The sequence below is a fragment of the Rhea pennata genome, chromosome 8 (assembly GCF_028389875.1).
Source record: "Rhea pennata isolate bPtePen1 chromosome 8, bPtePen1.pri, whole genome shotgun sequence".
Lineage (NCBI taxonomy): Eukaryota > Metazoa > Chordata > Aves > Rheiformes > Rheidae > Rhea > Rhea pennata.
The window spans coordinates 30,930,981-30,955,158 of record NC_084670.1 but is presented as its reverse complement, the minus strand read 5'-3'; the positions used below and the strand labels follow the sequence as shown (position 1 = coordinate 30,955,158).

General features: G+C 37.1%; 1 protein-coding gene across 10 annotated transcripts in view; it reads left to right on the top strand.

Annotated features, from left to right (window-relative positions):
• RALGPS2 (Ral GEF with PH domain and SH3 binding motif 2) overlaps positions 1 to 22,099 on the top strand; it is a 119,176-nt gene extending 97,077 nt beyond the window's left edge. For 8 of the 10 annotated variants that reach the window (XM_062580924.1, XM_062580928.1, XM_062580927.1 and 5 more), the window contains 7 exons: positions 1,952 to 2,006; positions 5,907 to 5,984; positions 7,501 to 7,606; positions 8,324 to 8,416; positions 16,078 to 16,183; positions 17,758 to 17,849; positions 19,761 to 22,099. In XM_062580924.1, coding sequence (XP_062436908.1) covers positions 1,952 to 2,006; positions 5,907 to 5,984; positions 7,501 to 7,606; positions 8,324 to 8,416; positions 16,078 to 16,183; positions 17,758 to 17,849; positions 19,761 to 19,790 — 560 coding nt within the window. In that variant the 3' untranslated portion in view covers positions 19,791 to 22,099. Of the gene's footprint in view, positions 1 to 1,951; positions 2,007 to 5,906; positions 5,985 to 7,500; positions 7,607 to 8,323; positions 8,417 to 12,307; positions 12,387 to 16,077; positions 16,184 to 17,757; positions 17,850 to 19,760 lie in introns of those variants that run through there. The other 2 variants (XM_062580922.1, XM_062580926.1) reach the window with 2 other exon arrangements.
• The last annotated feature ends 2,079 nt before the right edge of the window (positions 22,100 to 24,178 follow it).

Sequence of the window (24,178 nt, the reverse complement as noted above, 5' to 3'; positions counted from 1 at the left end):
ACTTCAAACACTAGAAATCAACCTTTTCCAAGTTTCTGTTAGTTTTTGAAAAACTGTATAGGCATCAAAGCATACAGCTGTGATCTGTACCCTCCTGTTTTTCTATATTAACATTGTTTTAAGAGGAGTAATTGGTAATTTCTTTGATTAAACTTAAAAGTAGTGTTTTGATTACACACCCCCAAAATGCATTTGATTTTTGTAACTGTAATGATACTGTAACAAGGATTGTTGCTTTCGGGAAGGTGATACTTGAGCTCTTTTTTACTAGATTGTTTTGCATCTTTAAATTAGCTTTTAAATGTTGTAGAATGCATAATGCAGTGTTTGAAATGCAACCTTGTTAGCAAAGCTAATATAGATACTATCAACACAATCAAGCCGAGTTCTAGTATTGAAGTTATACTTCTTGCTAATAGAAAGGAAGATCCCTTCAGTAATAAGCAAATAGGACTGTAGTTGTCGCTAAGCTTCGGTTTTTGGTTAGATGTGCTAGATGTTGGCTGGATGGCATTGGGAACCCAAGAGGATGGACTTTAGCAGTGGCTGACATAGATTCAGCTGAAACTGAGGAACAGGGTTTTTTCTGGAGCCAACATCACATGTTTACTGGAAGTGGAGGCAAGGATGATAGCTGGGCATGGGAGGCTGGGCTGAGGGGTAAAGAGCAGCAAGAGAGCAGCATGAGTGTAATTTATAACACCAACTGAAATTACTGAGGTCTGTTAACAGTATTTATGTACTAAAATATACATACATACGTGTGTGTATACTTTATACCTGTGTGTGTAAATGTACACATGTAAGTACCTGATACAGGTGGCAGAGAAAGTATCCAGTGTTTAGAGCACTCAGTTGAACCTAGCACAGCCTGACTTCTCTTGTAACCTTGAACGAGTGACGTTTTAGCTTCATTTTGCACTTTGAGAGTTAACAATGCTTCTGTATTGCAGTGTGGATTTTTGAGGGAGTAGATAAAGACTATTTAAAACTGATCCTTTGGCAATGAAACCTTACAAGTACCTAAGGCGCAGTAACAAAAATTAGCATCTTGATACAAATGGAAGCAATTACGAGTACTGTAGAGCTTGTTTCAACTCTTTTTTTAAGGGCCTTTATACTTCAAATGCATGCACCTAAAATTGTTCTCGTTAAAAACGAAGCATTTGTAAGTAAGATGAATCTGAAAAAAAGGCAAATATGTTTGTCAGGGGCTTGTTTCAAATTCCCGAGATGTTAATCACAGATTTATATACATATGTATAATTTTCTTCATATTTAAATACTATCTTTCACACTAAAGGGATTTACTGTAACTGTAAAATTAGTTTACTTACTGAGATGCCACGAGTAGATGCATCAGATAAGTGGGTTGTGTGTGCCATCCTCCTCCACTTTGTATAGTGGTAAACAAAATACTTGTGCTAATATTGGATGTCTTCATGAAGTATGAAAGGGAAAAAGGCTGCTGTGAGCTGATATAATAAGTGGGAAACAACTTTAAAGTTATAGAAATTGCACGTATCAGCAAAGCCTTTTAATATATCACAGATTTTGTGATGAGTCTGCATTATACTGAAAGTGTACGCCTTCATCATCACTGTACATGGTTTAAGAAATTATTTGTATAAAGCAACTTTCTTCTTAAATGCCTATTGTGTTAATCATCAAGTTAGCATTTGGAAACCACCGCTGAATTTCAAAAATGCCTTCCCTCTATATGAGGACTGTGCTTTTTGTACTTAATCAGTATCTAGAACCTGTCTCTTCCAATCTCTACCTCAGTTTAATTTGAAATTCCTGAAACATATCCTAAAGTACTTTTGTTCTAATATTTTAGCGAAGTATGTGCTACACATTTAATCTTAATAAATATTCTGAAAAGAAATTTACATACTTTATTTCATCATCAAACTAACTAGTTCAATTATCATGCCTTCTGATCTTTAAGGTAGCAGTGATGGTTCTGAACTTAGTGAAGAGACATCCTGGCCAGCATTTGAAAGGTAAGGAAAACTGTCACTAAAAATAGGCATTTCTCTTTTTTCAGACATTCTTGCTTAGACTCTCTAGGTCTTTAAATGATGCTTTATTTTGGTGATGTGCAAGTCTTCAATCTGTAAGAATTTGAGAGCCGATATTAATAAACCATAGTAAGCTCGCACACTAAGTTCTAGTAAAGCAGCTGAGAAGTAGCTTCTGCTCACTAGTAGTTAGCAGAGTGTTGTCTAATTGGATGCTTATTCCTGGCTCAAAATCTTCTAAGATGACTAGCCAGAGTGCCACCAAGCCCCCATTGATATTCTGTTCTTAAATATTTACATATCTACTATTCACATGACCTGTTTTCCATTTTCACTTTACCTGAGAGATTACTGCCATCCTTGGTTCTTTTGTTGTTGAGATCATCACCTGTTCTGTCTCTCTTCAGTTCATTGTTACTGTCATCCCCGTTTTACCTGACAAAGTGCAGTAGGGACCCTTGCTAAGGTCTGATTTTATGTAGTTGAAGTTTAATGTCCTGCTGTTTAATTAAATACTTGCAAACATCCAGCTGGCGTTGACCACGGCAGTCCTTTTTCATGGTGTGTTTGAGAATGTGGAAAAAGACTAACAACAGTAGTTGAATACGGTGAAAAGTGGAAATTTCGTCTTCCTACAACTCAGTTAAGATGTACCATAAAGTACATAGTTTGCTGCTATAACTCATTTTCAGGTAATTCTTCAGCCTCAGAATTGCCACAGAGTGCTTTTTCTGCCATGGTATCAAGACACGTTTGGTAGAAATTTTTGTCAAAGAACTTTTTCTTTGTAGTTAGGAAGTGTGTCTCAAACCTTTTATTCTGCTTGCATTTATTGAAGCAGTTCAAGTTTTGTACTACTCTTTGGAAGAAGCTTTGAAGTTTGTTCAGTGCCAAAGGTCAACCCTCTGATATTTTATTCTATAAATATGATTGTATACAAGAAGAAATGCTGTTAAGGTTCCACTGGCTAAGAACTAAGTGTTTCACATGAGCATAGAAAGAAAATAGGGTCAGAAAAGAAATCTGTAACTTTTATGTTACAACTTGCAACTTGTTGTTGCAACAACTTGTTATGCAACTTAGGCAATGTTAGAAGGGTGTTCTTCTTGCTCTTCCTTTCCCATTGCATTACAGAATTAATCTAGCCCAGGTTATCTTTCAGGCCCAAAAAGTTATATGGGAAAGCCTTAGACAAAGTAATGAACTGAGTGCTTTCATACCTCAGACACAGGGAATTTAAATTTTAGCAATCCGCAGGTTTAAGCTCATGTTTTTGGAGAATAATAATGCTCTCCAGAATTGTTTGTGTGACTCTTGAAATAAAGCAGAGGGGTCTGTTTTTGTTTTTTTCATCTCTGTCATAATGAAAACTGGCTGGCCAAGACTCCCCATGAATTAAAATGTTTGCTCCTTGTTGTGCATAATTGTCTCAAATTTTCTCCTCCTACTCCAAATTCCATGTGCCTTCAGTGTTTTCTTCTTTCCTGAGAGCTCTTTGGGAACACCATTTGAGGTTGCATGTTTCTGAGGACAGGTTCTCTGGTAGGCTTCCCAGGACAGGGATAGAATTCTGCAGGAACATTTAAAATGTCATGTGTGAAATTCCTGCAGATACACAACGTACTTGCATCTATTCTTTGTATAAAGCAATGAAACATGTTTTGGATTTTAATAGGTAATACACTGAAATAAGTATGTTAAGTTATGTTAAGAGAGCGTGTCTGTAGTTTTAATCTCTGCAGTGGATTTCTATTATAAGAGTTTTTATCTAAGCAGGGAAAAAACATTAGCTGGTTGGAATTGATAGCAGTTAACAACTGGGATGTATCCAGTCATCTTAATGACCACTTCCTATATCATGTGAGTGGGAAGATGATATTGCCCAGCAATTTAGCAACGGGGTCTTTGGGTAGGAGGGCTTAAATCAGCATGACGTGCCTAACAGGAAGAAATGAGATACGCTTCTTTTTGTTACCTTGGAAATCCGTGTGTGTAATATCAAATATTCTTTTGTTTTCTTAGCCCTCCTGCTGTTTGTAACTGGAAAATGCAGAAGGGATGAGACTCAGAGTCACTGATTGTGCTTAAAAGCAAAGGAAAGTTAGACTGAAACTTGAAAAAGCTTACACCAATGGGAGTCCCTTTAGGCTAATCAAAATCAGTCAGAAAAGGGTTTTAATTCCAAGTCCTGGCAGTTGTATCCTGTGAGGGTAGTATGCTAAGTGACGCTTTAGTCTCGTCGGTTGTCATCCTGAGTGTCTCTGAATAGATTTACCTGAAATAGCTTGAATCCAGAGTGATAGCCTCCTTGTTATGCAAAATCAAGCTTAAAGGTAAGAATAAAATGTATTTTGTTTGTGTGCAAAGTGTACGTATACACAGATATACAACTCGTATTACAATTTTGTTTTAATTATTGCTTTATCTAAATCTTGACTATATTATTTAATATCATAAATTCAAAGATTTCTATTATGCTGAAAATCAGGCTTATTCTGGAAAAGATTAGTAGGTGGTAATTCATTTGTAGTGTGTTGGTAATTCTTCCTTCAGCAAAGGAAGTAGTTTCAGATGGTAAGAAATTAAAATTGTACTTTTTATTTAATGCTTTTGATCTTTGTGTCCCTTTAAAACTCTTGCTTTCCAGGATTTTTGTTTGCCTGCTGTATGCTATTCTGTGTTCAGAATGAAACCTGAAGATGTTAACTTGTTTAGATTTCCCATGATGAGAAATATTGGCTGTCCACACCAAAACAGCTCTTCAGTTAGTACAAAGCACCTCTGACAGGGGACAGATTATTTATTAAATTTGTAGTATGTAAGAGATGTTGCTTGTAAACTTACTGTATTTAACAAGAATTGTATTCCACATTCTTGTATTTTAACTAGATGATTTCTACAGAATTAGAGCTGATTTTCACTCTTTCAAGACAATAAAAGAAATTACAAAAGCAAAGATTTAAAAAATGAGGCAACAGTATAGCAGTATAAATCAGTATATGTATTTGTATTTCTACTGACTTAAATAGCATTCTGTCAACTAAGGATCTGGTCTGGAAAAGCAGCTTTGAATGAAGCAAAGTAATGTATTCAAAAGATAAGACTAGAACTCAAGTCCTAGATACGGATAGATTTATAGATCAGATTAAGGGCTTTGAAATGTGAGATTTGTATGTAAAGTTCAAAGCCTCTATAAATTGGGGGATTGAAATGTTGCTGAGCTTGCTTCAGCGTTACTTAACACAGCAACATTTTAAGCAGCAAGTGTTAGCTGATACCATGGTATTGATCTGCTGACTTGCTTCAAACGGTGCGGGCTTACTCAAGTGAAATGGCCGTATTTTTTCTAAAATGTGTATGATTTAACTAGATACTGTATCATAGCAGAGTCCTATTTTTCATTGTGAGTTGTTGGCTTCAGTGGTTGGTTTGAAGAAGTAATGCCAATATGTGAAATTGTTTTAGCAAATTTCTTATTCCTTTCAGCCCAGCAGTGTGTGCCTACTTACAGAATTTGAAACCTCTGGCTTTTGTAGTAAAATCTGTAGTCAGAATTGAAAAACGGCAAAGCTTTTTTCATATTGCCCCTTCTTTATGTTTTGATCTAATCAAAGAAAATGCGGACTTTGTTCTCAAAGTTTTCTAATGTTCAATGCTGATAAAACAGCTCCGTATTATGAGTACTGACAAAGAGCATATCTCCTCAAATAGGAGATATCTGCCTCTTTGTGCATTTTCCTGAATAAAGTTATCCTCTATTTCTTATGTAGAAGAAACGGCTTTGTGACACGCACAAAAAGTTGTTACGCTGTTGTAGGAATCGTGCTGTTTGTGTGAATGAAAGTATATGTAATACGTACAATTTATAATGGAATCCAACAGGAACAGGTTGTACCATTCTCTCGGTCCGGGGACAAGAGTGGCACGAAATGGCTATCGAGGCCACATGAAGGCCAGCAGGTACAATCTCCCCTGCACACAGAGGGCACAGGCTTTCCCTCTGGTGTTGGTGATTCGGTTTAATAATTAAGCGGGTGTTCTCTGGTGTTATCTTTCTAACTTGTGTGACAAAATAAAGGTATAGACCTTTTTTCTTAAATCTTAGAGCTTTCCTCTTCTCTGACTTAGTCACCATATGGACTTTAGTTAACTCTGGTCTGCAAATGCAAGTTCTGAACCATTGCATCTTTGTATCAGGATGTTTTACTGTAGGCAGCTTTTCAGCCGTGTGTCACTGTGTGGTAGTGTTGGCAGTTCTCATGTGGGCAACAAAGCTGCTGCTTGTGCTCATGGATGGCATTCGAGATGTTTTCTTTGCTAACAGCTTTTAATTGAATTTGTGCTTTCCCCTTTCCCCAAAGTAACAGATCCGGTTAAAATGAGTCACGTGTTAAAACTGGCTCCAACTCCTTGAACGCAGCATTCTCTGAAAGGTGTCGTAGTCGTAGCATTCGTTCTGCTGAGTAACCAAATGGCAGATTCTGCGCGCAGCCGTGTGGCACTGTAGCGGTGAAAGAGAGCAGTTACGGTTATTTTTCCCCCCTGCGTTAAGAAGCAAGCATTCTCTCAGTGACTTAAGTTCACGCCCATGTCAGTGTCCAAAATTGCATGTCCTTGGCAGTTGTTGCAGTGAAAATACTTGCTAAATTTCCCTTTGCTTTGAATGCACTGGAGTGCTAGGATGGATAAGAGGCAAATCCTGGTTTATTTCAAAAGATGTTTCAGGCACTGTTTAACTTTTTTAGAAAACTGCTGGGTTCAGCAATTTAGTTACATATTCTGACCAGTGTTTACTGAAATGATTCCTGTTGTAAATTCTTTTTCTAACTGAAAATGTTATTTAAGCTGGTCAGCTTCCTAATTTTAATAAAACTAGTTTTTTTTTTCACAGTTCTGGCATATGTTTTTGTGCCTATCCTATTAGACCCGACACAAGGTGGAGGATTAGTAGAGCACCAAATGCATTAAAACACCTTAAAGCTGTGGTTCAGGTTTCTGTTCTTTATCACTGCTCCTGCCACTGTTCTTGCTTTCAGATATTTTTTAAATTGTGCATGTTTGAGCTTTTGCTTCATTTTTGATATGTTAATGATTCCAGTGTTTCTAACAAAAACCACTGTCTTTCCTGCAAGGGCTCAAAGAGAGGTTTTAACAGCTGCAAAACAATATAAATATACTGTGAATGTTTGCCAGTTAGAATTAATTGTTCTTGAATTTTAGTTGTCTTGAGTGTTAATTTTTTTATAGACTACCTGCTTGGCTAATTAATTTTATGATCACTTTTGCTTGTGATTGTAAATTCCACAATAGCAATCCCTTGTAACGGCCTAAGTCTTTTTCCACAATGAAGTCCAATAAATAAAAAGCTGGCATTTCTAAATTAAAATACAGATGTTTGCATTAGCTTGAAGTAATGATTGGAGAACTACTTTAGGAAAAATATTTTTTCATGCTATTCTTTACATACTCCTTTCAGCTCTCTAGAATCTGAAGACTTGGCAGTTCATTTGTATCCAGGAGCAGTTACTATTCAAGGTGTTCTCAGGAGGAAGACTTTGTTGAAAGAAGGCAAAAAACCTACTGTAAGACTTCTGAATTCATTCTCTCACCATCTTCTTTTGGCCAATTATAAAATGACCGTGGTACAACTAAGCTGAGTGTCTTGATCTCCTTTGCTTTGCTGATTAAGGCTTATGGGCACTGCTAGAGTTAATGTTCTTCTATTTGAATTTATTCAAATTATAAGGCTATGCCCTGTAATACTGGGATAGGAAGCAACGTGTAATGCTACGTAAAATTACATACAATTGCAGATAACTTTTATAACAGAGGAGGAGCATGTTTTATCTTCCTGAATAGTAGGTGGGTCCTGACAACTTTATTAATAGGTAGTAACCCTAAATAGTTGCATTGTAAATGCTTTGATATCAATTGTAAATCAGAACACATATTTTAATTCTTGGCAGTGGGTGACACTCTGTGGCAGTACATACCTATCCTTTTCTTTTGCATTGTATTTTCTGTCTAGCTCAGTGTTCCATAAAGGGCACAAAAAGTAGAAGATATGGAAAAATTTTCTCAAGTTATGAGGAAAAATGCATGTTTTTGCATTTCTAGATTCTTAATGCATTTGTGGACCTATATAAATCTAACTAGAAACAGCAGAGTTGAAAAAAATGGATGATGGCTTGGCTGGAGAGTTAGTGCTGTCATTTTATTGCAGAATGATGCCAACTATTTTATAGCTCTAACGTACATTTCTAACACAAAAAGCTTCACTTCTCTCTCTGTCTCTCTAGGTAGCGTCTTGGACGAAATACTGGGCAGCACTGTGTGGAACTCAACTCTTCTACTATGCTGCAAAGTCTCTGAAGGCTACAGAGAGAAAACATGTATGTAAATAGGTATTTGCCAAATTAAAATGTGCTTTTCTGATGTAAATACAGTAGTTTAGGAGTTGCTTGGTTTCTAGTCAGCACTATCCTGTCTTCCAGTCAGTCTGTCACTTCATATGCGTATGGCCTAATGGAAATACCATGCATTGTTACATGCTACTCCAGGAACATCTGCTTTGCGTATGCCATAGGTCTCTCCAAAACTGCTAGTCTGGAAAGGAAGGAGTTATGCCTTTTGGTCTGCCTGCTTTTATAAGGTAGAAGTTGCATCTTTTGATGACCTCCAAGCATTGCAGTTGTTTATTCCTACTTGAAATCCAAACAAGCATTGGTGTGGAAAGAATGAGAACTCACCATATATGAAATTAAACATGTCCTGATTTTATATATGAGGTTAAATTAGACTACTCTGCTCTACTCTCCTGTAGTTTAATACTACTGACTACAAAATGCTTTGTATGTCACACAGAGCCAGCCCATCACATGATGATGGCTATCCTCTCATTCACTGCAACTTTGAAAAAAGCTAAAAATACTGTGCTTATGTGGGAAAGTAATAAAAGGATTTTTCTGTAGATGTTCAAGGGATGTTATGCTGTGCATAGTTCACTTCTCTTTTCACTAGTTAGCTATAAAGGAATAGGATGTGCCACAGATTATCTCTGCTAGGAAAATGGATGAAATTTGAGAGGGGTCTTTTTATGTGTTCATTTTCTTCTGTAACCATTAATTGCAGGCAGTTGCCCTGGCCAGTGATTCGGTTTAATTTATGACAACTGTCACTGAAGAACATTTGCTTTGCATAAAGTTATGTAATTTTAGAAACTGAGATGTGCTGTGGAATCTTAGAAAGGGGACTCTCATTTCTTTTTGGCACAAAATACTGCTTCATGATTCTAGCATTTTTGTATTCAGAGGGCAGAGCTTAGAATTTCTGATTTAGTAGGCTTCTGGATATTTGAATTTTCTGTTCTATGTGTAAATTTTGTGTATAATGTTGCCATAATTTACAAAAAAGTATTTTTCATTTTCATCAAAAGTAGTTAATTAGGAAACAATATTCTGCTACTCAGTCATTTGAATAATAGCCAGTTATCTGTAGAAAGGCTTGCATAATTTCTTTACCGTCATCAGCCTGCCTCACCCTTGCTGGCTTTGATTGCTTAGGTGAAAGCTATGCTGAGCCTACTTAATTTGTTCTATCAGTTAAAAATTACTATCCTGGTCCAGACCAAAGGCCTGTTAGCCATCATCCTCTCTCCAGGATGTCTAGAATTAAAAGTGTATGTGTTTGTATTCATTTACCTCTAGTATCAGTGAAAAACTTATGGAAGGACTCGGCCTCATTAAAAATAAAGGTAGTTGGAAACAGCAGACTATTATGCTATTATGAGCAACTATTATGAGCAGAAATGTGAAGTATTGAGAATGCGAGCTGTTAAAAGTTAAATTTTACATAATTAAAAGAAACAACCAAAAGAAAACTTGCACTGACGTTGTCACCAACAGTTGGGGGAAAAACAAGAAATGGGGGGAAAAAAAATTTCTAATGTCAGACATTGCGCTTCTGTTGCTGATGTAATGACTTTAGGCTTTATGCCAAAACTGTACTCTGTTTTCTTTTAAGAACAGAATATGCATTCTGTAAATATCTTTTGTTCATTGTTTCTTCTGTCAAGAGTATTGAATGATGGAAGACTTTACCATACATGAACCTACTCAGTGGAAAGCTTTTCAGTACTGCAAAGTCCTGCCCCTGGGGAAGAATAACCCCATGTATCAGGACAGACTGGGGGCCAACCAGCTGGGAAGCAGTTTTGCTGAGAAGGACCTGACGGTCCTGTGGACAAACTGAACACAAGCCAGCAATGTACCCTCGTGGCAAAGAAGCCTAACAGTATCTTAGACTGCGTTAAGCAGAGCATTGCCAGCAGGTCGAGGGAAGTGATCCTTCCCCTCTCTGCTCAGCACTAGTAAGACCACATCTGGAGTGCTGGGCCCAGTGCTGGGCTCCCAGGCTGGGCTACAGGAAAGACGTGGATTTATTGGAGTGAGTTCAGCAAAGGACTGCAAAGATGATTAAGGGAGTGAAGCATCTCATGTGTAAGTTGAGGCTTATATGAGAGTCCCTGCTTTCTTACACCGAGAGACCAAGGTCTGATTTAGCCTGGAGAAGAGAAGGCTCAGAGAGGGGGGTCTTGCCAGTGTTTATAAGTATCTGATGGGAGGGAGTAAAGATGATGGAACCAGACTCTTCTCAGTGGTGCCCAGTGACAGGATGAGAGACAAAGGACACAGACTGAAACACAGAAAGTTCTGTCTGAACATGAGAGAACCCTTCTTTACTGTGAGGGTGGTTGAATGTTGGAAGAGATTGCTCAGAGGTTGTGGAGTCTCCATCCTTAGAGATAGTCAAAACTCAGCTGGACATGGTCCTGGGCAACTTGCTTTAGGTGACCTTCCTTCAGCTAAGGAGGTTGGACAAGATGGATCTCCCAGGGTCCATTCCAAAGTCAGCGATTCTGTGATTGTGTTCTTAAATGTTCTTAAACCTAAATAACATACAGAGAGCTTCAGGGGGAGGGGTGGAATGCATGACTGGTGAATTGCATTTTTACATGGTCCATTTGCTTATACACTTCCTTCAGAATAACAGTTTTAATCATTTAAATATTTTGTCTGTCTTCAAGAAAAGTAAATGAAGTAAAAATATCAAATATAAAAACTTAAATCTGGTATTTGATCATCTTGAGTCTCAGTTAGTCCAAAAGCCTTTAGTTTGGTCTTGACAAAGGAATCGTATCCATTTACAATGCTCTTTCAGAAATCATTTTCTGGATTTGAAAAATCATTTTCATTAAATTAAGTTTTGTCTCCCCCAGATCACTCTTATTTGTGATATCTAGAACCAAACTGCTAGTGAACTGAGACAAGTTCTTGGCAAGCTAAACATCTCTAGGAATGTCTTGCATCCTTTTGCTGTCCTATTTGTTCAAGGATATACTGGCAGACAAATAACCACGTTTATAGATGGAGGCTAGGAGACCTTAAAATCCATAATGTGGGCAGGCTTCTGATAGGTGGTGAATGCTGAGCTGAGTTTGAGCAGTGAAGTTTCCAAGAAAGGGAGGATGGAGCAACTGTAGTAAAGAGCAATGCCTCCTAGAGCAGACTTGTTTTTAACAGTTGTTTTTAGAGAATTGGACTGAACTATCCAGCACAGCCTTGGATTTGTCTATATGCAGCTGATGTCTTGCTTTTAGCTGTTTAAGGCAGCAAACTTTTTTTTCCTGCTTTTGTTCACAAAGAACATTGTGAAGCCCAGGTCTGTAATTTGGTTTCCCAAGTATAGTGATAATTAGAAGACGATTCAAACTGTAACTAGTAGGAATTGTATTACTTTTATCAAGTAAACAGCTCACTGTGAGTAGACGTATCTGCTCCAAAGATTATTTTCACCCAGAGTGTAATCTTTATGCTGGAATTAAGGTGGAAGATACCCTTGTAATTCCTGTGGGAGACAAAGATTGAGGGAATAGGAGGAGAGGCTTCAGTTTATTAAACAGCCTAATAAAAGATGATGATAACTTTGTTTAGTTACTCTGCCCATGTAGTAGTACTTTGTGCTTTTGTTGGTGGTTTAGATTTCCAACCATGTTGCTACAGGGTTATTGTACCAAAGCCTCAGCTTTTCTTCTGGAGTTTACGATGACAGTTTGTCAAGGGTCATGCTTCAGTTCATGCTTGGTTGTAATTTCAGAATGAAAGTTTAATCGAGAGAGAATAAACTGTAGATAGGCAGCAGTTACGTGGGGTCCCCTGTATCTAAAATGTTCCCCGACATCATCTGCAGTCAAATAGAATCTCTCTGCAATTGCTTTTCTCTAGGCCTCTGTGACAAGAAAAGGAACGCTGGAAACGACAGTCAGTCTGTGCTATATAAAGTTTCCTGGCTAGAGCTCTAATGGTAAATCGCGGTCTTGATTATAGGCATGCGTTTGGCTGTTCTGCTGCTATTGCTTCAGGCAGTTGAGACTGAGGACTTGGAATGCGCAGACACTGAAAGCTCTTCCAAGCTATCCAACCTCAACTGATAGCCAACCTCTTTGGAAAAGTACCTCATAAAAATCGCAGTGTAATCTAACAAAAAGGTCAATAAATCTCCTCTTTTAGGCAAAGGCAGACCAGTTCTTCTTGACATACCTGTGGTCAAAGAAAAAGAGGCACTTCCAGTGTGTATTCTAGGCACAATACTAATTCAAATGAAGAAGATGCTGTAGATACCTAGATGGGACAAAACTTGTTAGCTCTGGATAAACTTCAGTGTGGGTTGGTTTAGTTGCTTTTTTTTTTTTTTTTTTTTTCTTGTGTTGTGCTCACCAGGTAAGACTACTGTATGGAATGAGCCTTGTATGTAAACTAGTGAAAAGGTTTCAGTTAAGGTGGTAATGAAAAATTGTCTATAATGAGTACATGAACCTTTGAGCGCAGAGATGAGGTACAGGAGAATTTCAGACAAATGTTTGGAGGAGGCTTAAGGTTTTCTTTTGTGTTTAAACGGTACCCACAATAGATATCTATGATAAAACTTACAGCACTTCTGTGCCTTTAGAAAAGATAGACAGTGAAAACAGCCATATTTAAATTTAGACTTAAATAAAAGCATTTTTGTTGAGAAATTAGAATACATCAATAAAAGGCTGCTCATAGGGACTGGGATGGAAAAATTTGTGTGACAGTATAGCATGCTCAGGAGACTTCCATGTTTGCAAATATTTGGGAAAGCAACAGAGACTTTGAGCCTTCACTCTCAAGAGCACCTTTCTTCATTCCAAACTTACCTCTACGTGTTGTATACAGAATTTTACCTGTTTGTTAGAGCTCTGGAAGACTTGGTAGTTGTTGCTCTGGCACTTCTTACTGCTGTCATTCTAGGAGGTATGTTCCACTGCTGAGAGAATAATTTGAATATTAGAAAGCTGTAAAACCCTGACAGGAGATGAGGAAGACTGTATGTGCCAAGAGATTGGACTGGAAAGTCTGTTCACAAGTGAATTCGGAGTTTTGGTTCAAAGATTTTTGTATAAATGCTTTTAAGCTCAGAACAGCAACAAAAAAAGCTAGTTATGTGAAGCCTAGCACCAGAGCTCTGTAGTTTTCTATGTATATAATAAGACAGCGTCATTCCAGTGGCCTATATGAAAAGGCAAAGAGAAACCAGAAACATTAAATTACAATGAAGCTTTCATTCCCTTCAAGTGAACAAAGCAGACTTGCTGTTAGCAAGGCTCTATGCATCAGTGGAGAATGAACTGCCTTGGGGGACTATATAAACACAGAATATGAATCCAGCAGTGCAAATGGATGGAAAGCTGACAAGCGTTTAGAGTGATGATGGATTGATGCTGGCAGGAGGCTCTTCCCCAGTGCAGACTGTATTATTTCCTGGAGAAGCTCCATGATTAACTAATTGTTCTGAAAGATTTAAAAAATCTTGCAGTGGTGATTTTTAAAAATAAAGGCAAACTCTAGCGGTTTCAGTTGCGTTACATATATTGTAGGTCTACTGTCAGCAAATGTGAATTTGCTCTTAGCCACCTTGGTTATATGTCATTTATTCTCATTTTCATGAAACTTTAAAAATATGTGTGCAGTTCAGGAGCTGCAGTGCTGTTCTCTAACCCATTAAAACCTCTTTGACTTATATTTCCACATCTGTATTAAAAATATACATATATATATATATGTGTATATATATATATATATATATACACTATTGTAAGACTATTTGAAGCTTGCATTTTTTCGATCACTTTTAAATGTAAGTCTTCATCTTATTTTTGAAGACAGTGTCTTCAGTGAGTCCGTAACAAGTCCTTCATATATACTTTCACTTAAAAAAAAAAAGAAAGAAAAGAAAAAAAAACTTAAGTTAAAACATCACTTCAGAGTTTCCAAGTTTTGTATTTCCACTGATGCTATGAAATTTTGAGCTAAATGTGGCTGGTAGGAACTTGAAATGGAATGTTCCCTGCAAGTGTAGCAATGAAGAGATGACAGTATGCAAGTGATGCATTCAGAAGGCAGTAAGGTTTGGAGAGACTGTGGTGTTAAATTGTTTTGAACTTGGTTAAGATGCTTTGTTCTTCAAGTATCGGCCTAACACTTGTTCATTTAAAATTTGTTCGTATTTTAGACTGATCTTTAAAATGTAGCCTTTTGCACAACTCCCAGACAGTTAAACTTTTTTAGATATTTAAAGTCTCTGGTTAATGTATGGTATAGATTGGAATGACTGACATTAAACTTGCAATGGAATATTTTGTTTATGAAATAATTATAACAAGGTAATATAAACTCTTATTTTGTTCATGATACCTTCAAACTAAATGACGGGAATGATTTCTCTTGCTAATGTTCCCTCTTTATTAGACATATAGCAGTAAAACAGTGTTATTTCTAAAGTGATAAGATGTTTTAACTTTATGGTTTCTAAAAGATAACTGTAATTAGAGGTCAATGTTACCTTACAAAAGAGTAGGATTTCACGAGACAGGAGGAGAACACATCTGGTAAGGAACAGGATGTAGCAGAGTTGGTGGTTCTGGGCTCAGAAGTGGGATAAAGCACTGCAGAAGGTGGAATGCTCAGATTGAACGAAAAGTCTGTGAAGGAGCCATGAATGAGGGGAAGAGGAGATGTGGCAACTGAAGACCTGAGGGAGACTGAATTAGATATTGGAGAAAGACAGGACTGTCTGAGCATGTAGTAAAAGGTGAATTGTGATGGTCTGCTAATAGATAAAGAGTTTAGGGAGAAGGAAGCTTGTGGGTTGGAAATGAGTTGAATTTTATGAGCAGGTTGCATGGAACATGGATGAGAAGCCTGAGAAGTAGAAAAATAATGTTGAGCAGGTGAATGACAAGGATTGGGATCCAAGGGGCAGTTGAGGGAGAAACTAGTGAAGAGGAGACAGGTACTGTGCTTGGAAGAAATGGCATAAGTTATATTTCAAAGTACAAGTAACACCTTGAACAAGAAAACTCTTTTTCTAATATCCTGACAACAAATGAACACAATGTTCTGTGTAGTTGTTTATCATATTCTCCCTCATTTCATGCATTTCATTTATAAAGTCATAATACTTAATTACATGGTTGTTACCTTGTCTACAGGACTCATGCTATGTGTAGTTACAGACTATTGTAATCAACTGGCATGTTAACTTTGAGCAGTTATTGCACAGACAGGTTTAGTTCTTCTGTTAACAATTAATAGTTTAGCTTTGCAGCCTTAATGTTCTCGTAATGCTTTTTGTACTATGATGCTCACATGTGTGCAATAACGTGGTGAGGAATGCTTTTATGTTCATACAGTGCGGTTCAGATGTTTGTCAACACATGGTTTGGATTGTGTTACTTTTAATTTATTTTGAATTTCATTCATTGTGGCAAATTCTGTTTTCACTAATTCCATTTAAAACTCAGCCTGCCTAAGTTTTATGAACTGCTATGCTTCTACTAAATTTAATAACATTATTCTGTGTCTGTAACAGTGACATTGAGAGGAACCACCTTTGTGAATTTGCTATGTGTAGGGCTGTCAGTCAAGTGGATGCTTTTTACTTTACATTAGTTTGTCTGTGCTTGTATTTTCAGTTCAAATCCACACCGAGTAAGAATGTGTCAGTGGTAGGCTGGATGGTGATGATGGCAGATGACCCTGAACATCCAGATCTCTTTTTGTTGACAGATTCTGAGAAGGGTAAGTAACACCAACATCCGCAGTGCAGTGATTCCCAGAATAAGCACTTATTTTGTTGTGAGGTTCAAAAGCAACTATAATGTAATTTGGAATTTTACTACCTCAGCTGCTCTCAAATGTCATGTGGGATGGGGACAAACTTTTTTGAGTTGTCCTGTGCGACAGGACAAGAGGCAATGGGCAGAAATTGAAGCACAGGAAGTTCCACCTGAACGTGAGGGGGAATTTCTTCCCTGTGAAAGTGATGGAGCACTGGACCAGGTTGCCCAGAGAGGTTGTGGAGTCTCCTCCTCTGGAGATCTTCAAGGCCTGCCTGGATGCAACCCTGTCTAACGTGCTCTAGGTGACCCTGCTGAGCAGGGGGGTTGGACTTAGAAGATCTCCAGAGGTCCCTTCCAACCTTATTTATTCTATGATTCTATGTTTACCTCCAGTGTTAGGGGAACAATTACCTGTAGAGATGAGATTCCTTATAAAGACTTCCTTTTGTATTGGCAGATTGAGCCAAAGACAATTGAGTCAGTGTTGTCAAATGACAACAAATCTACTTTATGTTTTTTAAGTACTCACTTGCATTCTTTTGAACTATATTTAGGCCATTCAGAGACCTTTTGAAATACACGATGATAGAAGTGACAATAAAAAATTCAATATTCTACTAAGACCAGTCCCCAATCCTCTCCAGATAAAACCAAAACCCAGGGCAAAACATCTAATCAAATGCAGCACTCTTACCCTGAAAAACAGTACAATTTGACTGTATTGCAGAGAGAGAGAAGCTGTGAAAGAACCAAAAAGAAAAAATGGTTCCCTTTGTTCCAATGTAGAGCTCTGGTCTCAGTTTAAACTGTGAGTTAAGAAATTGTTACTTTTCCATAGCACTTCAAACCAAGCAGAAAGAGCATCAAAAGCAGCTGTGCTAGAATAGCTTAACATTATTCATTGCTTTGTTCACTTCCCGTCTCAGTACATTTTAATTTCTTTCCTATGGAACTGATGCATAAATTATTACTAATATAAATTATGAACACTTGTCACCTTAACAACAGCAATCAGAAATACTTTTGTGATAATTGGCCTTTCTGGGCCCAAGCATGCAATCAAGAACTGTATAACACTAGATGCTGAAAATATTGGTCTGAAATACATCAATATGTTTAGAATTAATTTTCAAATATTTTCAAAAGTAGCTTTCTAAAATGCATTTCAGAGCTGTGTAGTACTTCATAGAAATACAGATAATGAAATGATATACTATAATTGGAATAATGGCATTGAACAAAACTGTATCTTAGTGGTATGATTTGGGGAAACTTTTTCTTCTATTTGTCTCTGGTCTTAGTTGAAATCTGTAACATCTGGAAGGAAGATGGTCCTTCACAAGCTGAGACTTCTCTTGCACTAGGCCAAACATTTTAAGTTGTACCTATGCCAGTCAAATGTGTAAAGTTACATGAACCTTTTGCAATTAAATGTTTTGATAATGTTTCAATTTAGAATTATTTGGATATAAATAGAAATTAAAAATAGTATTGTTTTTCTTCATCATTTCTTTCCCTACCTCTCTCACTTAGGAAATTCATATAAGTTTCAAGCTGGAAATAGAATGAATGCAATGCTCTGGTTTAAACACTTGAGTGCTGCCTGCCAAAGTAACAGACAACAGGTGAGAGCAAGGTGTTGCAAAAGAGCTCAGCACTGACAGATCTTCAAGATGACCAAACTGCAATGAATTACTTTGTATGAAAAGCAGAATACTCTGACCAGTCTGTGCATTGATTTCACTTGCTTATAGATTTGCCTTAGCTTTCCTTTGTAAACAAGTCCCCAGAGCTTCAGTGGTAATGAAGAAAGATCATTTGTCTATCTTGACACTAATTTAAAGCAATTGGGCAATTTGGGAAATGGAAGAAGTGCTCTAAAAATCTCTGTCCTGGTAGCAATATTTTTGTCACTGTCCATTTAAAAAAAAAAAAAAAAAAAAAGGCTATTTTACAGTTACATGAAACGTTGTAAGCTGTAGCATTCACTATCAGGTCCAGATAGCTATCTATAGTGCTGTTTTGAATTTTCTGTGAATCAAAAAGGAAAGACTCCCATTCCAATGCTTACTAATTCTCCTGTTCCTATATAAATTCTTCCTGACTCTCACATTCTGCAAAAATACCTTCTGAAGTTACCATTCTGTTGTCCTGAAATCTTCCTCCTCCTTAGTAAAATGAGTAAAAATGATCCTTTTAATTTTTTTCTCCTTATCCTGATTTGACTCCTGACCAGTACTTTCCCTAGAAAAATACTTGTAGTACTGATGAAAATGGAACACATTGCTCTGTTATTGAGAGAATGACTGCATAAAAAAGCTTGGATGTTTAAACCTGCTTTTGATAGAGTATAGGCACCTACCAAGCTGAATGGTACTGGAAATCATTTTAACAATTTAAAAAATTTTAATGGTGGCCCAGCTGAACATTCTTACTCCATGTGAATGATAAATGTAGGCAAGAAATGCTTTCTTCAAATATGACCAAATTGGATAGTTACTGGCAGTCATCAGGAATGCAACAGCTCTCTAATAACCTGGATAAACAAGAGTTGTTGCTGTCATGCAAATTTTCTGTAGACAAAAGAATGTAAACTATAGTAATTCAGAATAGTTTTAATATTCATGAAAGGGAGTGATGTCCACAACAAACACTTTCCTTTTCTATAAGAGAAGCCTAGGGAAGTGTTTATGTACCTTGTTTTTATAAATTCATCTCAAATACTAGAGGGTCTACCTCAGTCACTTGCAGGGGAAAGACTTTTCAGATCCTGAAAGTTCAGTCTAGCACAGAGTAAAGATTTATTGATGCTGAAAGGCAAGACACCTCTAGAGATCTATATCATAAAAATGATGTAGATCCATTAAAAACTCTCAGTCTAATTTGAATCACCTTAGGATATAAAACAGGAAACTTGTTCTGAAACTTTTCCCTCCTGTGTTGGAGTGGGGGTGGTAGGAAGAAACATTCACAAAATGTCATCCTCAGTGGGGAGAAAACAGCTGACTTGCTTCTGGCCTATACCTACCCTATGATTTTGGCAGCACTGCCCTCTGTGGCTTCCATTTTTTTTCTAACAATTAACAAAAGAATAGCTCTCCTCCATTATTTGGGGAAATCTACTGCAAAGTTAGGTTTTGTATTTTGTTTGGGGGTTTCAGAGGCACCCTGACCTGTGTGCAAAGAAACCTCTAACTGGGTCTCTTAACTGGGAATCAAGTGAGAAGGTTCTGCCTGTACAATTTTGCACTGAGAATGATCATATTAATATTGTTTCTTCTACAGCTCAAATTTCATCAAAATTAGCAAAACTTAATCTTAAGCCATACAATATAACTATAAACCATGCTCTAGTTTTAATATCTTGGTTATACTTGGGTTTTCTAGAGCTTGAAGTATACTTGAATGCTTTATTACAGTTAGGTTTTTCCCCTTTTTTCTGAATGCTTCAATATACATGTAAACAGATGAATGGTCTGAAACAGTGGAATGTGCTACACAACATCAGCTGTTACTTATATCTCTTGCATTTTCAGGTTCCCGCCAACTTGATGACTTTTGAATAATAGGCTAATTCAAAACAAAAAGCGAACAATTCGTACCATCTCATAATTGAGAATGAGGTCCTGATGAAAAATGTGCCAGCTGTATTCTGTGCCAGAACAGAGCCTGTCAACTCAATCTCTGAACTCTGGAACTCTGGAGCCCTGAAAAAAACGCTACTGGTTGGGGAGTAAGTCCTCTAAGGAAAGGAAAAAAAAAAAAAAAAAAAAAAGAAAGGAGTTACAACATAAATTGCCATGGACCATGCTTCGTGATATTCTCTGAACTGACCTGTGGAAACCACTGCCTTAAAGAGTGAAAGGAAAGCCAACATGAAACACCAAATAGCGTGTGAGAAACTTCTGGCGGTGCTGTGTTTGAGTTAAATAGATTGTAGCTAGTTTGAGTTTCTTTTAACTTTATACTAATTTTGAAAATAACTCACCTTTTTAGGTATTCCTAAGAAAACAAGTAAATTGATATTTGAGGGTTGTATCAAAGGCTGGGTTAAAACTGAGTAAAAGAGGTACTAAACATTCTAAAGATGTTGTTTAGACTATACCAGGAGTTCTCAATGGGAGCTTTCCCCAGGCACACTGAACCTGGAGCAGCAGCATTTCTCTCAGATCTAAGAGTATGAAAATTGTAACAAATGCAGGTTTAATATAGCAGTAAGCTTGCAAACCTTAGTACTGTATGGGAGCCATAGTCCCGGCAAGTGGCATAAAGGCTGAGCACTTAGACACCAAAAATTTTTTTGGTACGTTGTTACCTAATTACTGGTTAAAACGTAGTTCACGTGTTTTGGGTGGCTGGTGTGTGTGAAAGAGACCTTTGAGAGCAATGCTGGGTCAGAACTGAGTGTTTTCTTCCCTTTTTATTTCTATGCTTTTCAAACTTCTACACATGAAGGTTCCATGACAAAAAAAAAACCTCCACCTTGCTGAAGTTCACTGAGGCATTTTACTTCTCTGGGTATCTATTAATTACCAGCTAGGGAACACTTTAATATTGCTTAAAGGCCTACGTTTAAAAAAGATAAAGGCACAATTTCAAGGTTTCATGTTCTCATTTTGCAATTACTGATTTTATTATCTATCTTAGTCAAAATATGACATTGAGCATTATTGGTGATGTGACCTAAAGCAGACCATATGTACAGAAGCTGTTTTGATCTTCAGAAAAATACATAATTTAGTTAAACTTGGAATATCTTAGGGAAAGAAAAGATGTAGGATTATCAATATTCCATTCTTGATGGAAATAATTCTTGGTCACTGAAATTACTCTCCAAGACAAACATTTGGATTGTAAAAAGGAAGCCATGCTTTACATGTGTGTGTTACGCGTAAGAATTTGGTTCTTGCTTTGTTTGGATTTCCGTGAAGTCGGATGGAATTTCTTAGATGGCTAGTCTTTATTTAATCTTCAGAAATGTGATCTTTTTAAAGCAAGGAAACATTGTCCAAAAAAAAAATTTATATCAGAACTTCTAGTCTGTGAAAAAGTAAGTAAATGTTCCATTGACATTGTGGTTTAGTGGCCATAAATAAGCTTGCAGACTCCACCATGATGCTGCTTTTGAAAAGAAACAAACTATCTACCAGTCTGTGGCAGAGTTCTCTATGTAATAAAGGTTGCTAGTAGTAGTGATTTATTTTGAAAATGTACAGTTTATTTATTGCATCAGAGTAGAAGCCTGTAAGTTCACTTTTTAATTTTTCCAGAGGCAAATTAATCTCTTAATAGAAATGATTTAATTTCTGATTTGGGGGAGGGGGAGAGAAGGATAATCCTCATTTAAAAGAAATCAAAACAAAAAAAAACAACCTCTTGGTGACCTGGAGTAAATAGTAATAGGCTGGATTATGTTTACAGGAGTTGTTCTTGTGGATTGGCTCTTGGTAGAGAGAAAACAGTAGAAGGATGTTTCTGTTAGAATTACATCAAAAGTAGTGTGGGGATTTGTGTCCCTTTGCGATTTCTTACTGTTTTGATGGGCAATGAATAGTCTGTTCTGATCCTGAAGTCACATATTTTTGGAAAGAGGTTGCTTGTGCTGAATCCCTCTTCAATTCTCATGTCTCCCAAGTTAACCCACGTTGGGTGTATAGTAAAGACAACATCTTCATAGCCGGCAGTGTTACTGTAGTAGAATTTGCACAACTTCTGTTTGGGTCTTTCATTTAAAAAATATTACTTAATGTGTATTTCTTCTCAACAACCAAGTGGTTTTTTAACAATGTGTGTACTTTTTTAAGCATTGTGGATAATAGCCCTGTGAATTTTGATTTTTTTTTAAATAAGCTAATACAGAGACATTGCAGCATAATTGTATCTGTTTTCCTGTTAGTGAAAGGAAACATGCAGCCGGGAGCCACAGCCTGACCTCTCAGCTTTGCTAAAGACAGAGCCAGATCAGAAGATGTCCTTTGTATTTTTTTGGTAATTTTTTGTATTTTTCCAGCTGTTTTATGTTAGATATTTGTGGTAGGAGGATGGTGAAAACGGTGCACAACTCATCTAGTGAATTGTTGTTACAAACTTTGGGCCTCCTGCTCCTCTTCATCTTTGCTTTTCTACTCAGAGATTGGCCATTTGGGCAGACACGCCACAGGGCAGACTGACTCTTGTGGGAGGAGTTTCTTAAAATACCTCGGTAGAGAGACTGGAGAGAATAATAACACAGAAAACTTCATTGGCACTTGTTACAGTGCTTTCCTCTGGTTTACCTCATGCTTATTCATGCCATCCTGCAGAGCACAGAAATACTGAAGTGTTAACGTATTTGGAGATAGATGGCCCTCAGGAAGGGGTGATGGTTTTGTCACCTGAGGGAAAACTGTCCCAGTTAAGCTTTGGAAAGAATGAGACAAGTCATATACATTGTAAAGAAAATAATGTTCCTTTTTTAAAATAATAACTATAGTAAAACTAGAGCTGAGAAAACAAGGACAGCAGTGAGCACGTATTGTTCAGGTAAGACTGTTATCCAGACTATCTCAGTTGACTGTTTCTCTTTGATTAATGCTGTAATGTGTTGCTCTAAGTCTTCATCTTGTCAGTAACTGCTGAAATATTTCAGCTAATCTTTGTCACTTTTTTCATAGTATTTTGGTTTTGAAATTAAAGATTCCCCTTTACAATTTCCTGGTTGCAGGAATATGAACACAAGTCATTTAGAATAGATCTTCATAGCAAAACTTTATATGTAAGTGTAAATCACCTGCTGACTGCCAACCGCTTTTGTTAGTGAAACCAGTGGTTTGGGGAAAGCTTGGGCAACAGAGACTGTCTAGTTTAAAAAATTGGTGCAAATGCAGTAAAAATATAATTACGCTGCTCTTAGAATCATAGAATCAGTAAGGTTGGAAGGGACCTCTGGAGATCATCTAGTCCAACCCCCTGCTCAAGCAGGGTCACCTAGAGCATGTTAGATAGGGTTGCAGCCAGGCGGGCCTTGAAGATCTCTTGCTAGTAGACGTTGAATACTTACTGCTGCTTTTATCACCCAACTCAATCTTTTTTAATTTTAGCTAGGTTTTTCAAGTTTGTCTTCTACGCTTGTGTTTCGAGAAAGTAAGTAAGGAGGTTTGGTTTTGGAAAAAGGTAATTTGAGTAAATATAGCTCATCCTAGGCATGTTTTTAATTTTGCGGACATCTCATGCCATAGGAACACTGCTCTGGTTATTGTGATTCCTCAAGTACTTAAGTTTAGGTTTTAAAATTATAAATGCTAAATGAATAAATACTCAATGAAAGAGCTTTAACATCTGGCTTTGAAATTGTGTTGCAGTTGGGTTTTTTGTTTGCTGTAGAAATCAAATACTGCTTAAAAGATCTGAACAGGAAAATAACATAATGGCAGACATTATTTGTCAATTCTGCAGCTTGTACATTAAGCAGTTCCCTAATTGTGCATAATGTTTTAGGCTCTTGCTTAAAGCATCGGTGTCTGTTTTGGGGAATCGGCTGATTAACTTTCTTCCTTGCGGTTCAACTGTGGAGTACATGAACTTTGCCAGCAAAAGTTTTTATAGTAGTAGTATGTATTTTGGAAAACATGTGGAGTAAAAGAAAGCACAGAAGAATACAGCAGGATTTTTATCGCTTATCTTTTCCTTAAGGGAAGTAAAATAATTTTTCTTGCAATGTCAGGCTCTTCTATTTACATTTATACACTTGGAACAATACAGTTCTATTCATGTGAGACATAAATTTTGAAAGGAAATGCTTTCCCTTCCAGGAGAGCTGTGGTTTTTTTGTGCTGCTAAGGCAGTTTGGGATCCCTTTTGATCAAAAGCAAATTGAATTTGTGCTTTTTTTCTTTAGCTTTAGCAAACCTTTTCCAAATCAAGATGAGATAAATTGTTGGGTTTTTTTCTGGCTCTGTTGATGACACTTTTTCTT